We start from the raw sequence: 15,957 nt of genomic DNA, 5'->3' as shown, positions 1-15,957 counted from the left end.
TTCCTGCCCCCCGGTGCCGCTCGCCTCGACCGGTGACCGCAGGCGGCGGCGAGGGTGGCGGCGAAGCCGGGGCAGAGCCGAAGCAAGCCGGCGAGGAGGAGGAGGGAAGCAAGGGAAGGGGAGGCTATTTTTGGCAGGGGATGGTGTTAGGTGCGAGCGGGCGCAGGTCCCCGCCGGGGCAGCGATGGTGGGATGCGACCCCCCGTGGGAACTTGGGCTGTTGGGTTTAGTGGCCGTCACCAGTTTTCCCCACTGCAAACCAACGCGCCGGCTCCCGAAACGGCCCACCAGCACCAAGGAGCTGCCGGTGGGGCTGGGATTGCCCTCGGTGAATGCCGTCGGCTCCGACCACCCACAATTACCACCACCACCACCCCCTGTTTTGTGCCTCACACCCCTCCTTCAAGTCCCAGCTTTGGGGACTCCGGGCTCTCGCTCGGCCACGCCGCCTTCCAGCCACCGGCAGCTTCATGGGGACCCAACGGAGAGTTGGGGTCCCCTCCAGACATCCCCCCCCCACACCACCACCCCCACCCCAGCGCTGGGTATGTTCATCACCCCTCCGTGCCCACACCCTCTGCGGAGATGGGGGGGGTGATGGAGGACACCCCAGGATGGGGATGGGGGCCAAGTCCCCCCCACCCCCCCACCTCCACCCCATGGGTTTCTCCTCCCTTTGCTCTTGCTCTCACGCTCAGCGGGACCTGGGGAGGCAGCCGCCGGGTTGAGACTTCAAACGAGAGCGCAGCCGTGACGCAGAAAACCACAGAGGGAGGAAAAACAGCCTGTTCCTGCCCGTCCCCCCTCGCCTGCCTTCCCCAGGCCGGGTAGCAGAGGCGGCGGTAGCCCCGGCAGCCTCCCGCTCAGCCGCCCGGCGTCGGGGCGGAGGAGGCGGCCGGCCATGCCGATGGCAGCCCGCTTGCCCGCCCTGCTCCTGCTGCTCTTATTGGGGACGTGGGGTGAGTAACGGCGGGGGATCTCGGGGTGCCGGGGCTACGGCTGCTTTACCAGGGCGCAGCCGCCGTGCCGGCGGGTCTGGCGTGCCGGGGATGGCCAAGGAGATCCTGAAATCCCACGGTGAAACCCGCCGGCTTTGCCGCTGCCAGGCATGTTTCGGGGGGGGTTCAGCCCCATACCCTTGGCCATGGGGACGGCAGGGTGCCCATCTCGGCTCACCCATGGCACTGTGTTTGGGGTCCCATGTACCCACCCTGGGCAAGCCCCAAGCATGGGGGCTCGGGCCAGGCAGGGGGCCGGTGGCCGGTGACCAGTGACGAGGCTGCCGAGCCCTCACCGAAACGCGGGCAGCGAGAACGCCGGCACGCCTCGGCCGGGGCCATGCGGATCCGGTCCTCCCCAACCCTGGGGGTCCCCGGGATGCTCGGCACACCCCAGGAGTGAGCCTATGGGTGCCGGGGGGCAACCAGCCATCCATCCCCATCCTCGTTGCCCGCCGGCTCCTGCCGTCCCCAGCCACCATCCACACGGCACAGCGGGCAGCCGCAGGCACCGCGCCGCTCCGGCTCACCACAGTGACGGTGGCACCGTCCCCCGCTGTTTGGCTGTACCTTCCTACCAGGAGCCATGTTGGCTAGTTAGCGGTAATTAGCAGGTGCCCTTGTTTGCCTTTTTTCAGCCATAATTATCCACCAGCGGCCGGGTGGGCGGCCCGGCGGGCAGCGCCAGGGCCAGTTGCGGGAGGTCGGTCGTATTTATTTATTTTAATTAAAAGGGGTGAGGAGGAGGAGGAGGAGGGAGAGCAGTTTCACCCAGAAAGCCAGAAACCGCTCTTCTGTTGCCGAGGGAAGAAGCCGGCACGACGCAGCCTCCTCCTCCTCCGGCCCCCGGGGGCACACGGGGCTCTGTCCCCACCGCTGAGCTTTGGGGACGGAGGTGTCCCCCGAGCCGGGTCGGCGCAGAGCATGGCACGGCCGCGGAGTTGCCGCCCACCGCCGTCGCCAGCTCCTTTCCACCAGCGGCATCTTTGCCCCGGCGAAAGGCTGACCTGAGCCTCCAGAATCACCTTTTCCCCACAAAAAATAACCGGCGACAGGCCAAGAACCGGGAGCCGCTGCCCAAACCTGGGGGGGGTCCCACCTCCCCCCGGGGCGAGCAGCAGGACTGACACCCCGTCCCCCTTCTTTCTTGCAGCCGTCTCCGGCCGTGATGGTGCCATCCCGAACCCTGGAGGTGAGCGCGCATGGGGGCAGCGCCTCGGGGACGGCGTCACGGCTTCGTTAGCGGCTCCTCGGCCACCGCTTCGTTAGCCTCGGCCGGGAAGCCGGCTCCGCTGCATCGCAGCCTTCCTGCAGCCGGGTCTCCCAGCTCAGCCCCGCGGCGCCCGTGCCCCCCTGAGCCCCCCTTTCGCAACACCCCCCCCACCACCACCCCCCGATGCTCTGTTTCCTTCCTGCCCTGCTTTGCCGCTCGGGCACGCTGGTGCTGAGCGGCACGCCTGGCCGCGGCGGCGATCCGGCGATGGCTTTCCCAACCCCGGGGTGGAAAAAAAGCGCTTGCGAAGGGAAAGGGAAGCCCCTCACGCCCCGCGGTTTCCCCGCAGAGCTCAGCCTGCAGCTCACCGGCGGCGGCTGCCGCTGCACCGGGATGCTGGAGGTGAAGTGGAAGGGCCGGTGGAGCCGCGTGTGCCGGGATAGCGTGAGCGAAGCCGGCGCGGACAGCATCTGCCGGCGGCTGGGCTGCGGCCCCCACGTCGCCGGACCCATCTATGTCATCTCCGCCGGCGGGAAGGAGCCACGCGCGTCGCCGCTGTGGTGCCAGGGGCCGGCGGCCAACCTGGCGGGGTGCCGCTGGACACCGATAAACTGCACGGAGCACGCCGCCCTGGCCTGCAGCGGTGAGCCTGGACCCCCACCACGCTCGCACGCATCCACGGGGACCGGCCGCCCCAACCTGGCCCCTCTCTTCTCATTTCAGAGCCGGTGAAAACCACCACCGAGCCCCCGCCGGCACCCCCGACCACCACCCCGGAGCCCGCCGGTGAGACCCTCATCCCCGTCTGGTCCCCGTGAACGGTGGCAATGGCCAAAACTGGGGCACGCACGGCAAAGCAAACTGCCCCCCCACCACCACCTCATTAATAGTTTTTGCAGCATCAATGGGGCAATTAAGCTTCGGAGGTGGCGGGCTCGGGGACTTTTGGCTCAATAACGGGAAGAAACGACGTCCCGGTGTGTAACGAGATGTTTTTTCCCATCCCTCGCCAGGACCCGCCAGGCTGCGGTTGGTGGACGGGGATTTCGGCTGCTCGGGCTTCGTGGAGCTGCACAGGCAGGGGCTGTGGGGGGCCGTGGCCGACAGCCCGGGGGTCTCACCGGCCCTGGCCACCCGCATCTGCCAGGCTCTCCGCTGCGGCACCGCCATCGACGACGGCCACGACCACACCAAGCCGGAGCGGGGAAGCCACTTGCCGGTGCGGTGGGAGGCGGCGGAGCCCTGCGAGAGCCATCTGCTCCTCGACTGCTTCAACAGGACCGGCGCCCGGCGGGGGAAAACGCCTGCCTTCATCATCTGCTCTGGTGAGAGCTCGCCCCGGCACAGCCCCGCTCCTTCCCCGGACCCCTCGCCGACCGGCTGAGCTGCCCCCGGTGTGCTCCGGGGCCACGGGATGGTTTTCCCCGTGCAGGGATGCTCGGCTGCAGGTTGGCCGGGCGGCTGAAGCCCCGAGCAGGGCCAACAGCCCCATCCCCGCCTGCCCCACGCACCCCGGCCACCCACTCCTGCTCTTCCTCTCCTGCCTGCGAAGGCAAAACAGGAAATCTCCCCGGCGCGCTCGCTCGGTTCCCGGCAGCGGCACCCCCCCCATCCCCCCCAGCCCCGGGGCTTCCAACGCAGCAACGCTGCGAGTAGGAAAAGGCGGGGGGCGAGAGCAGCGCGCAGCAAGCGCCGTGTTAGCACCCCGAAACCCAACGCGGATGCGCGGGGTGTCCTGGCAGAGCCCACTGCCCTGCTGGTCCACACCTCTCGGGTGCTTGCCATAAGCATCTCCCTGCCGCAAGCATCTCCCTGTCACGAGCATCCCCCTGCCATGGGTATCCCCCGCCATGGGTATCCCCGTGCCATGAGCATCTCCCTGCTGCGAGCATCTCCCCTGTCATGAGCATCCCCCCCTGCCACCAGCATCTCCTTGCCATAAGCATCCTTAGCCACAAGCACCTCCCTGCCACGAGGACCTCCCTGCCACGAGCATCTCCTTGCCATGGGTATCTCACCGCCCTGAGCATCTCCCCGCCCTGAGCATCTCCCACCACCAGCATCTCCCTGCTGCAAGCATCTCCCACCACCAGCATCCCCCTGCCACCAGCATCTCCTTGCCACGGGTATCTCCCTGCCCTAAGCACCTCCCTGCCACGAGCATCTCCCGCCACCAGCATCCCCCTGCTGCAAGCATCCCTCTGCCACCAGCATCTCCCTGCCGTGAGCATCTCCCTGCTGCGAGCATCTCCCCTGTCATGAGCATCTCCCGCCACCAGCATCCCCCTGCTGCAAGCATCCCTCTGCCACCAGCATCCCTCTGCCGTGAGCATCACCCTGCTGCGAGCATCTCCCCTGTCATGAGCATCTCCCGCCACCAGCATCCCTCTGCCACCAGCATCTCCCTGCCATGAGCATCTCCCTGCCCTGAGCATCCCCCTGCCGCGAGCATCCCCATGCCGTGAGCATCCCCCTGCTGCGAGCATCTCCCTGCCACCAGCATCTCCCTGCCACGAGCATCTCCCGCCACCAGCATCCCCCTGCTGCGAGCATCTCCCTGCCACCAGCATCTCCCTGCCACGAGCATCTCCCGCCACCAGCATCCCCCTGCTGCAAGCATCCCTCTGCCACCAGCATCCCCCTGCTGTGAGCATCTCCCTGCCCTGAGCATCCCCCTGCCACAAGCATCTCCTTGCCATAAGCATCCTTAGCCACAAGCACCTCCCTGCCATGAGGACCTCCCTGCCACGAGCATCCCCCTGCTGCGAGCATCTCCCCTGTCATGAGCATCTCCCGCCACCAGCATCCCTCTGCCACCAGCATCCCCCTGCCATGAGCATCTCCCTGCCCTGAGCATCCCCCTGCCGCGAGCATCCCCATGCCGTGAGCATCACCCTGCTGTGAGCATCCCCCTGCCACCAGCATCTCCCTGCCACGAGCGTCTCCCTGCTGTGAGCATCTCCCTGCCACCAGCATCTCCCTGCCATGAGCATCTCCTGCCACCAGCATCCCCCTGCTGCAAGCATCCCTCTGCCACCAGCATCCCCCTGCCGTGAGCATCCCCCTGCCGTGAGCATCCCCCTGCCACGAGCATCCCCCTGCTGCGAGCGTCCCCCTGCCACGAGCATCCCCATGCCACCAGCATCCCCCTACCACGAGCATCCCCGTGCCACCAGCATCTCCCTGCTGTGAGCATCTCCCTGCCACAAATACCCGCCTGCCCTGAGCATCCCCCTGCGGCGAGCACCTCCCTGCCACCAGCATCTCCCCGCAGAACAGCTCGGCGCTGCCGCCACAGCACAGAGAGCCAAGCCGCGGGGCGAGGAGCGGGCTTGCTCCGAGTTTTGCCATCTGCCCGAGCTTAGAAGCCCTCCTGCGGGATTCGGGGCTTTAACGGGCTGCCTGGCGGCAGCTGGCAGAGCGGGCTTCCCCGCTGCGTTTCCCACGGGGACGGCTCAAAGCTCCTCGACGCGTGGCCCCGGTACGGCTCGCGGGCATCCCCCAGTCCCCGCGGCACATGGGGAAGCCGAGACGCCGTGAGCATCCTTGTGCCGCGAGGTGGTCCCGGGGGATGGAGGACCGGGAGCCGGCAGGATGCCGGACCCCCTCAGCCGGGCCGTGGGGTCTCCCTGCGGATCTGACCCCTCTCTGCCTCTCTCCCCCAGGCTCCCAGCCCCAAGCCCTGCGGAGACTGGCGGCCGGCCCCACGCCTTGCGAAGGGGACATCGAGGTCTTCCACGAGGGGCGGTGGCGGGTGCTGTGCGACAACCGGGCGCAGCGCGCCCAGCGGGGCAGGCAGCTGTGCCAGGAGCTGCGGTGCGGCAACCTCTCCTCCAGCGCCGAGGTCCGGGACCCTCCCGCGATGGGTGTCACCTGTAAGGTCCCCACCTTACACCTCTGCCCCGCCAACCTCGGGGCTTCCCAGAGCTGCTCCCGGACCAGAGTCGTGTGTAAGCCGCCGCGCCGGGTTTGATCCCCGGGGGGGGGGAAGGGGAGGAGGACCGTGGGGTACGGGCAGTGCCGCCTGCAGCAGCCGGTGCCAGGCGTCCCCCCTGATGCCGGGAGCTGGGATTTCCACGCCTGACCGCCTGGGGAAGGGGCAGAGGCCGCGAGCTCGGGGCAGGGGATGGGGGAAGCCTTGCCGGCAGGGCGGTGGGTGCTCAAGCTCCCGGCATCAGCCTCCGCCTGGGCACGAGGGTCTCCTCCGGCGACACCCATCCTCTCCCCAGGCCAGGACTCGAAGCCGCATCCTGTCGGCACGTCGGCAGGCACCATCGTGAGCATCTGCCTGGCCCTGCTCCTCTTCGGCATCCTCCTGCTCATCTGCGGCCCTCCTGCCTACAGGAGGCTGATGAAGAGAAGTAGGTGACGAACTCTGGAGCCTCTCCTCCTCCTCCTCTTCTTCCTCCCGCTCTGCCATCACCACGTGGCAGCTCCGGGCATCCATCCCCGCTGCTTCCCCCCCCATCTCCTTGGCCACGGCGGGAGGATTAGGCACTGAGCGGACATAAAAGAGCAGGCGGAGGGTCTCGCGGGACGGCGGGGGGGATTACCGGGGCGGGGGGGGGCATTGTTCAGGATGGCATATGGGGCCGGCGGGGGGTGGGGGGGGGCAGCCGGAGGGAAGCCAAGCTTGGGGCAGGGGGATCAGAGAGATGCCCCCCCCTCTCACCGCCCACCTCCGCTTTCCAGTCTCCAAAAAGAAGCAGCGCCAGTGGATCGGCCCCACGGGACTCAACCAGACGGGTGAGGAGCACCACGGCCGTGTTTTCCCGCGCCCCCCCCCCCCCCCAGTGCTGTGGGGCTGGGGCTGGCTGGGGAGGGTGAGGGGGGGTCCGCTCGCCCCCGGACCCGCAGCAGGCGCCGGCGGGCGGAGGTGTGAGCGGGCTCGCGCCCAACCCCGGCTCTCGCTTCCTGTCGCCGCGTTGACTCATCGGCACGATATTAACTCAGCCGGGAAAGCCGAACTTCGGTTGGCGGCACCGGAGTGGGTCCCGCTTTTACTCAGCCCCCCCCCCCCCTTTCCCCTCCTGCGGTGGGTGCATCGCCTCGAACCTGCTGCTGCAGCCCCAAATGCCCCCCCCCCCCCCCCCGGCCTTTCCCATTTTCCCCAAATCTTGACTCCTTTCCCACCATGGCTTCCAGTCTCCTTCCACCGCAACAGCACCGTCACCACGAGGCCGCGGGCGGAGGGGCAGCGGGTGCAGGGAGGGGACAACGACTACGTTCAGCCCCCCCAGAAGAGCTCCTACCTCTCGGCTTACCCAGGTAAGGGCAGGAGGGGGCCGGGAACGGCTCCTCCACGCTCCGTTCCCGCGCGCCCCGGTGGGAATGGACCACCCAGGCAAGAGCATCACGGCGAGACTTTTGCCGACACCCCCCCCCCCCCTCCAGCCGCCATAGCTCACCGCATCAATTCCCCCCCCCCCCCCCCACAGCTCTGGAAGGCGCATGCAGAGCATCCAACCCTCCGGACAACTCCTCCGACAGCGACTACGACCTGCACTCCACCCGTAGAGTGTGACACCCTCCCCGCCATCGTCCTCGCAAAGGCTGGGACCCCCCTCGGGCTGCCCTGGTCCCCAGCAGAGCCATACCTCTCCCCCCCACCCCCCCCCCACCCCGGCCACGGCCACCCAGCGCTGTCCCCGGGTGGTCACGCACGTGGCAGCACAGCGACTGCTGAATTAGCGGCTTTTCTTGCATTCTTTTTTTTTTTGGCAAGCCACCTTGTCTCCGCCCCCGCCCTGCAGGCAGAGGTGGGATGCAGCGCAAGAAGGGTAAATTTTGGCGCAACCCCAGCTAGGGAAAGCCGTCCCTGCCCGCGGCGGCGGGGGACGACGACACACACCGAAGGAGACGATCTTGGAAGGTCCTTTCCAACCCCAAACGCTGCCACGATTCTACGCGACGATGAACTGAACGATGCCGACGCATGAGATGACAAATACCTGCGCTGAGCGCCTCGGAAGAAAGCCTGCCCGCATCCCCCCCTCCCTCACCTCCTCGAAATGCGATGGGAGACCTCCGGGGCTGGTTTCCCCCCCCCCCAGTCCCGGCCAAACTGGGAGCCAAACTCACCCGTGCTCCTCCATACCTGCTCATAGCGGGCACCGGGCACGCAGGGCTCAGCTCTAACCCAGCTTAGCTCGGCTTCGGCTGCGCCCCAGTAGCCCAGCGCCTTTCCGAGAAAACTTCCTCTTGCTTTTGAGCCTCCCTCGTGGGAGAGTGCGAGGTGGGGAGGTTTTTTGGGTTTGTTTTGAGGTTTTTTTTTAAGCTATTTGTATGAGTCTCAAAGGCAGCCGGGTTGCGGCAGGCTTCATACCTGCACCGAGAGCGGCGCAGCCACGCTCACGGCCGTTCGGAGGGGGTTTGCCAGCTTCTCCATCTCTTGAAACCGGGATAACCGCACTCGTCCTCCCAATCCGGCGGGGCTGAAAGCAAAATCGGCTGCTGTCTGCCAGGCGGCCCGATAGCGGGGTGCTGAGCTTCGCGAGAAAGGCAGCGAGACCCACGTCTGCCGGGGGTGGGGGGGGGAAGCTGCGAAGACACGCTCTTGGCTGTTGTTTGCGTGGGCTGGCGTGAGATTTGGGCAGACGCCGAAAGCAAAGCACGGCTGCGAGGAGCACGGGGAGGGTAGAAATACTGAGAAGAAGTCTGAGATATTTAATAAGCAATAACCGTTCTAATAAAATTGTTTTTTTCTAGTAATGATGTCTTGTTCTCTTCCAACACCACCGGTGCCGTTCCTTCCGCTGTCTCCTTCCCAGCCGGGGAGGGAAAACGCAGGACGGTGCCAGAGGAGGGGAGAGATGGGCTGATGCTGACGAGCCCCAGGCAAACGGGCCCCTTAGGAAAGATGAAAACAAGAGAGCAGGAGGGATGGGTTGGAAGAAGACGGTCCTGTAAGAGGGCGAAAGGTTTTATTGACAAAAATTGAGAGGAAGCTGGTGTAGGGACGTCAGGAGGGCATAAAAAGATCAATAGAAAGTGTCAGCTGGATGCCCCGTCATTTCCGAAAGCAACCACTGCCGTGACCCCGCGTGCAATTCATCAGATTTTATTACTGTAATTAACCACAGATACGGAATTGCTTCCATCAAACCCCACAGGCGTTTGCCTTGTTCTAGTCCATTAGTAATCGTTCCTTATAAATAAGTTACAGGGATACAGGCAGGATTCGTAGGATAAAGTGCTGAGCAAAGCAAATCCCATTTCCATTAACATTAACTTGTCGCTCCCTCCGTTACCTAGTGTTTCCTGAGAAGGGGGACGTGAGGAAGGCTGGGGCCTGTAGCACCCTAAATAACCACCCCGTTCCCCTGGGTGCTGCAGGAGAGGCGGGGGATCTGGGAGGCTGCCGAGCCCCAGCGTTTCCCAAAGCCGGGCGGGAAACACCGACTCCCACTCCTCCCTGTGACCCGAGACAACATGCACCCAAAGCAGCAGCAGCAGTCCGAGACGTCGTACCACCCTATCTGACTTCAAAAGCACAGATAATATCCAGGCGTTGAACTCCGGGGAGCCACCGGAGCCTTTGTGCCCTCGGTGAGACAACGCACAGCCGGCACAGGCTGGGAAAGAGCAGCAGCGATAGAGGGTTTTGCTCCCTGCTGAGCTGGGAGCACCTAAACCCAACAGAATTGGGACCAGCCTCTGCTTTGGAACACACCGGCACTCGCGGGGAGGGCTGGAGCAGAGCTGGAGGGGGAAGTTATCCCGCCCCAGCATAAAACCACAGACAGATCTCAAGGCTCGGCCCACCCAAGGGGCGAAGGAGCTGCTTCTCCCTCCTGCAATCAGTTACGGACCCCCCGCGAGCCGGGCCGGCTCTGCCTGCCGCTTCCAAGAAGGTCCTCGGAAAGCAGCGAGTAATTTTGGGTCAGAAATACTGTCAGAGATTCCCAGCGTGTCTTTTAAACACCCGTGAAAAAGCTTAGAATTACGATATTACACCCGTTACCCACATAGCAAACGACAGGCGCGCACGCGGCGCAGTCTCTCGCGCTCACCCACACGCAGAGGAGGAGGAGGGTGGCAGTCGGTGCACATCGTCCCCACGTACCCCGGCCGACTACCCGCCTTTCACACCAGAGCTTGGACGAGCCGATTTGGAAGCCGACACTTCAGCCCGCCGGCGATCGGCACAGAGTTGCAGCACCCGTCTCTTCTGCGTAACGCTTTCGCACCCATCGAAGAGCAACACTCTCTCGCCTCGCTCTTCTTCCTCGCGTCCACAAAAAGAGGAGGGAGCAGCAGTTGGGATGCTCCCCGGGAGTCCTGATTTAGTAGCCATGCCAAGCAGGGCGCTGAGGGGTCGGAGGTGGGGGGTAGCCAAAGGGTGGGGGAGGTCCAGGAGGATAGGGAGGCTGCTGAGGGATTGGGAAATTCGGGAGAGGGGGCTGGGTCGGGTAGGGGCACTGCGGTCTCCCTGCCCCAGGGGGGAAGTAGGGAGGATACCCGGGTCTGGGTGGCGGAGGAGAGGGGCCAGAGCCAGGAAACGCTGCGGGCTGAGGCGGACCCCTAGACGGAGACCAGGAATAGCCCGGCGCCGGAGATGAGCCTCCCGAGGGGGGTTTGGGATACCCCAGCGCGGAATCGGCAGCCTGCGCTGGCGGGTATCCGGGACCTGGAGGAGGCGTATACGGAAAGGCGGGCTGGGTGCTGGGCTGAGAGGAAGCAACGTGTCCCACGGTGACCGGGGAGCCAGAGAAAGGAGCGGGTGGGAGAGCTCCGTGGGCTGTGGGGCCGACCGGCATGCTCGGAGCTGAGCTGTAGGGTAAAGGGAAGGAAGGAGCCCCCGATGGGAAGGTCTGGGGCTTCGGTGGGTCTGCGGGCCCAGGTACGTGAGGAGGCAGCTGCTGCTGAGAGTCCCTGCCGGGCTCCTGCGACGTTTCCAACTTCCTCAGTATCTCCTGCAGTTTTTCAACTCTGACCCGGCGCAAGTGGGACAACTTCCTCATCACGGAAAACTGTTCGAGAAACGTTTCCAGGGGCACCTCACCCTCCAGGAACTTCTCGGCCATTTTCTGGAAGAGAAGACAGACATCAGGGCTGCATTCCTTCTACTCTTCTTCCCCAAGCCCAGCTTAGGATTTACATCTCTGTCAGAGACCATCGCACCACACACAACCAAACAAAGGGCAATCCAATTTTTTGGAGCAACAACGCCAAATCTACAAAGAGATAATCCTTGATTTAAGGGATTAGTCTTGGGAGTGTAACTTCAAGTCTTTGAGGACTAATCACTTGACTTACTAATGGATTTAAACCTTAAGCTCACCTCAGACTCCTCTTCGATTTTCTGGCTTTCCACCTGCAGGAGATCCAGCAAGGTCTGAGGATGCATCGCTGCTGAAAATTTCTCTGGGAAAACAAGAGAGCAGCAGAGCAAAACGTTAAAACACAAAACAGGGCAAAATCATTAGCACAGAGCCCTGTTGCGCTCTCACGGGAGCACCCTCCTGCCTTGGAAACTGTTGGTGCGAGGAGAAAATCTAAAGAGGAAAGAATCTTAGCCACTGTTGCACTAAGAGGTTGTTTTTTTTTTTGCTAGGATAGCATTCTCGATCTGTCCAACTGAGTTTGACCAGGAAACAGGAGAATATCGATTTTTTTATGCAGCAGAGTCCATTCTGCCACCGGTCTAGAGAGTTTCTCTGCTCAGTATGGCCAAGGTAGGCAGAAGCAAAAGGGAAGGATGTTGCACTAACTACAGCCCACGTGACTCCATCGGAAAGGGTGCAAGGTTTGCAAACGCTCACCCAGTTTTGCCTTTTGCTCTTTACACCGCTCCGCCAGCTTCTGCAGCTCTTCATATTTGTTAGAGAGGTCGGTGCGCCCCGTCTCCAGCGGCGCCTGGAACTTCAGGTTCTGCTCAGCCAAGCTCCGGTTGGCAGCGAGGGCCATCTCCCTTTCCAGCTGCAGCTCCTGAACCTGCGGAAGGAGACGGGACAGTCACAGCGGGCGAGGTGCTAACGAAGCCCTGCCTGCACCACGCCGTCCGCACGCACCTCCTGGGACTCCAGGGCCAGGCGCTCGATCTCCTCCGCATTGTCCTGCAGCTCCCGGAGCTCCTCCACCGTCCGGTTCCTCAGGGTGTCCATCCTCCCAGAGGAGCTGCGGACTCCTAAGACAGGGAAAGGAAGTCAAACGAAGACGAGGTTTTCTAAAACCCACTGCAAATAGGTACTAATCCTATTAGGGATTTAAAACCAGCTTCGCTAAACTGCTTGAAACAGCTACGCCAGTGAGGTTCCCCTGTGCTATAAAGAACCAGCGAGACCGAGGGCAGAGCGAGAAGGAAAACAGAACAACTTTACTCCTTCCTGCTTTAGAAACTGACTTTTTTTCCTTTTCACAGCGTATTTGGAAGGATTGCTTGTGTGTGCCAGACGGTTTTGTCAAGAAAACGCCTACTCACAGCCACTTGCTAGCAGGGCGACGTCACCCTGACTCTCAAACTCCAGCTGGCTCTTGCTGCACTGTCCCATTCCAGCTTCCCGCTCTCCTGAGCAAACCTCCCAGATCTGCTCACACCTGGCCATGCCCACGGTCACCGGTGGGGCCATCATCGCCACCTGTGCTTTCCCACATCACACCCTCTCCAGTTCCTAAGCTCCCGTCTCATTTGATGCATTTTATTTACTAGCTATGTGGTGCCATCGCTTCCCTCACTGTGTTTTCCCTTAGGAATCATGAAGTGATGGCGTTATCCATACGTGGTGAACTTGATGCAATACTTGTGATTTTTAAAATTGGCAAAACATTACTAAAATCAGGAAAGTAATGGATTTTCAGCACTACGTCCGTGACTTATTCCAAATAATCTGGGCCGTCTGATAATATTTAGCCAGTATCAGATATTCACATCAAAGGTTCTAAGATGTGGGATGCAATAACGTGGGAATACACTAAAAACCAGGCGAGAAACACAGGAGCAGCACGCTCCCACCCAGAGGGAAAGGGACATACCAATCAGCCAGTGGGGATTTCAGCGTTGTCCTAATTGCTCGTGGCTCTTCTACCTTTCATGCGGCTGAGACATCCCAACGATATCACTCTGGGAACGTTGCGTCAGCCTCTGCACGTAACACAGAATGACATGGTAAGGCTCAGGGTTACCAAATCTCTTCACCCAGGATCCAGCCAAACCCGTCTGAGTACTAACCACCTAAAAGCTGAGAAATTAGCTCCTTTACTACGTATATACGTGCGGAACTTCATCACCCTGAAAACAAAAATAAACTTATGTTTGTTTTTTTTTTTTTGTTATTAATAAGGCTCACAGAGTATTAAAAGGAAAAAGTAGGAATAGTGGCAAACGGGAAGCTCAACCCCCACCGCCATGTGGGCACAGAGGTGAGGGATGGTCTGTGGGAAACATCCAAAAAGCATGCAGGAGGAGGGATGCAAGAACAGGGTACTGCCCCGGCTCCAGCCAGGCGCCAGCACGGGGCTGGGGCTCCCCCCTCACCGACATCACCGGTTTTTAGCAACGTTCCCGTAAGACACAGCCAGCGAGGTGACACTTTGTCTCTCCGAGGGGCAACACATGAGTCCCCGTGGCTCACAAAGGCTGTAGGCACTGGTGAGGGGCTGCCGTACCCCGCTCACCGCCTCGGTGCTCTGTCCCCGGTTAGAGACACCTCCCCAGCCCCGGGGGTGCTCGCCCAAGGCCTCTGCGTCCCACCACCCCGGGGGAGCGGAGAGCGAGGCCCGTCCCGGGCCGTCCTCCAACCGGGGAAACGGCGGAGGCTGACTCCGCCAACAGCGGGCCCGTCCAGGGAGGTGAGGGGAACGACAACCGAGAGGCTGCGGCCCACGGAGCGGGCGGGACGGGGCTTCCCCCACGGCTCCGGCTCCGGCTCCGGCTCCCGGTGTAAGGCCCGGCCGACCCCCCCCCACCCCCCCCGGCGGGGTAACTGCTGGAATCGCCCACCGGAGGGGCCGTGAACACCGAGGGCAGCGGTGGGTGGACCTGCCTCCTTTTTGCGACACACCGGAGGCGGCCCCGTTACCGGCTCCGCCGCGCCTGCCGGGGACTCACCGCCGCGCAACCGGGGCCCTCCCTCTGCCGCGCACTTCCGGCTTCCGGCGCGGGAGCGGAAGTGGGCGGTACCACTGCGAGGCCGGAGGGGGGGGGGGGGGGGAGTAGGCGGGTGGTACATCCCGCCGCCGCCATCTTGTGGCGGTGAGGCGGGAGGAGGGCGCTGCAGCTTCAGCCTGTGTTTCAGGTGTCTGTGCAAAGAGGCGGCATTTTATAACTATATAATATTCTTTTTAGATAAATACCGCTTCTTTGCCTGCCGGTGTAGCTTTCCTCGAGCTATGGCCTGCTCGAGCCTTTGCATCCTACCTGTTCGTGTCACACAGGGCCTGCCCTTACGCTCTGGTACTTTTCCCCCAGCTGCCTCCCTTATAATTGACTCTAATTGAGTTTTTCTTTTATGCTTTCCTGGAGGAGTTGCCAGTCTGCTAAATTATTTGGCGTTATTGATACGTCGTGACTCTTCAGAGCAAATACCTGGGTATGGCTGGCAGTGTTGCCTGAGCTTGAGCACTGTGAGTAACAGATTTGCCAGCTACCCCGGTCAGCCCAGGGATGGTAAAGCAGGAGCTGCTCCTCCGTGTGAGCACGTGTTCCCCCAGTCGTCCCGCCAGCCCTCGGGGCTATCAAGGTTTGGAGCAGTGAGGGCAGCTCTGCCATTCTTCTGTACGTCAATTCAAAGCCTCCACGTGAGCTCTGAGCAGCAGCTGCTGCGTGGACACTTTTGTCTTCGCCGGCTCGTTCCGAAAAGCGGAAAGCCATAGAACCCCAGACAAAGATTAGGCGAGATTAATCATGATGACAAGAGTTAAAAAGAGGGCATTACAACAAAGCTTATCATCGCCTACAGAGCAGGCAGCTGGTTGAAATTCAGGCATAGCGGGTTTGAGTTGGATTTACGGTGAGATTTGAAGCAGTTTCTGCCTTGTCATGACCTCACCAGTGCCTCGTGGCTGGGGCCTCCCACGCAGGCAGCCTCCTCCTGCCAGTCCTGCTTTGCGGAGATCTAAGAACAAGTAGAGCTGCTGCAAAGCCACGTTTTTCTCCGCAGGCCGTCTCATGCTGCGTAGCAGCTGGTGTTACGGGCACTCAAACGCCTGTTGTTCTGGGTGACTTGGGATTCTGTTGGCTGTAATCCTGGTAAGTCCAGCCCTGTGAGAAATTAAAATTAAATTAAACTTTCGTGATGGGTAAAGGGATGGAGGCAAAGCAAGCATGGCAAGGTAAGTGGCAGTAAAGGTGTAGCAGAACTGGAGATGGCGAATAAGAGTTGATGGAAGTGCAAGAGAAGAGAGGACAGAGAAGCAGAGGAGGTGAGATAATGCATACAGAGCGCTTACCATGGGCTGAGATACCGCTGTGCCAAACCAGCACGTACAGACTTCAGCAAAGTGCCAGAAATTCATAGAACGTCTTTTTTTACCAGGTGGCAAAGCCGGATCCAAGAGATAAAAGCAAATCCCTCTTGAATACCTGCGTTAGGTCTTCCTGGCATGAAACGGGAAAGTTGCTGAGCAGCAGGAGACAGGAAGCGGTGATGCCATCACCCTGTACACGACACCAGCCTCCATTTTTCCACCTGCACTTCCACAGTCCCGCAGACGTTAGTGGGGCTAAGGATTGCGTTAGGATGGGGAAAAGCTCCGCGTTGCCGGATGAGACAGGCTCAAGGTGCTGAGGGCAGAGGAACGTGAAGG

General features: G+C 62.0%; 2 protein-coding genes across 4 annotated transcripts; one reads left to right on the top strand and one right to left on the bottom strand.

Annotated features, from left to right (window-relative positions):
* Nucleotides 1-907: 907 nt before the first annotated feature.
* On the top strand, nucleotides 908-7,735 carry CD5 (CD5 molecule; the record flags this gene model as incomplete). The annotated part of the gene is given in 10 exon segments (XM_082485030.1): nucleotides 908-959; nucleotides 2,152-2,190; nucleotides 2,561-2,854; nucleotides 2,935-2,997; nucleotides 3,225-3,536; nucleotides 5,877-6,161; nucleotides 6,441-6,572; nucleotides 6,904-6,957; nucleotides 7,357-7,551; nucleotides 7,554-7,735. Coding segments are annotated over 10 exon segments (1,608 nt in total).
* A 1,524-nt stretch (nucleotides 7,736-9,259) lies between these two features.
* VPS37C (VPS37C subunit of ESCRT-I) lies at nucleotides 9,260-14,277 on the bottom strand. Of its 3 annotated transcripts, none has more exons than XM_082485478.1 (6): nucleotides 14,261-14,277; nucleotides 13,186-13,294; nucleotides 12,225-12,340; nucleotides 11,976-12,147; nucleotides 11,495-11,577; nucleotides 9,260-11,240 (listed from the first exon to the last, which is right to left on the bottom strand). In XM_082485478.1, the coding sequence occupies exons 3-6, from the start codon at nucleotides 12,315-12,317 to the stop codon at nucleotides 10,497-10,499; spliced, it is 1,092 nt and encodes a 363-aa protein (XP_082341604.1). In that variant the 5' UTR covers nucleotides 12,318-12,340; nucleotides 13,186-13,294; nucleotides 14,261-14,277; the 3' UTR covers nucleotides 9,260-10,496. The 3 variants fall into 3 exon arrangements, with proteins under 3 accessions (XP_082341604.1, XP_082341603.1, XP_082341605.1); XM_082485477.1 differs by lacking the exon at nucleotides 14,261-14,277 and adding an exon at nucleotides 14,153-14,260; XM_082485479.1 differs by lacking the exon at nucleotides 14,261-14,277 and adding an exon at nucleotides 13,382-13,426.
* Nucleotides 14,278-15,957: the final 1,680 nt, after the last annotated feature.

The sequence above is a fragment of the Vanellus vanellus genome, assembly GCF_965231255.1.
Source record: "Vanellus vanellus genome assembly, chromosome: 6".
Lineage (NCBI taxonomy): Eukaryota > Metazoa > Chordata > Aves > Charadriiformes > Charadriidae > Vanellus > Vanellus vanellus.
Note: the sequence above shows the minus strand (reverse complement) of the source record. Positions and strands in the feature narration are given on the sequence as shown.

Bases quoted from the DNA above. Each gene is read 5' to 3' on its own strand.
- VPS37C (XM_082485478.1), bottom strand. From the start codon at position 12,317: ATGGACACCCTGAGGAACCGGACGGTGGAGGAGCTCCGGGAGCTGCAG. The intron at 11,578-11,975 runs GTGAGCGTTTGC...TTGTTTTCCCAG, and splicing joins AGAGCAAAAGGCAAAACTGG to AGAAATTTTCAGCAGCGATG. The intron at 11,241-11,494 runs GTGAGCTTAAGG...CTTCTCTTCCAG, and splicing joins AAATCGAAGAGGAGTCTGAG to AAAATGGCCGAGAAGTTCCT.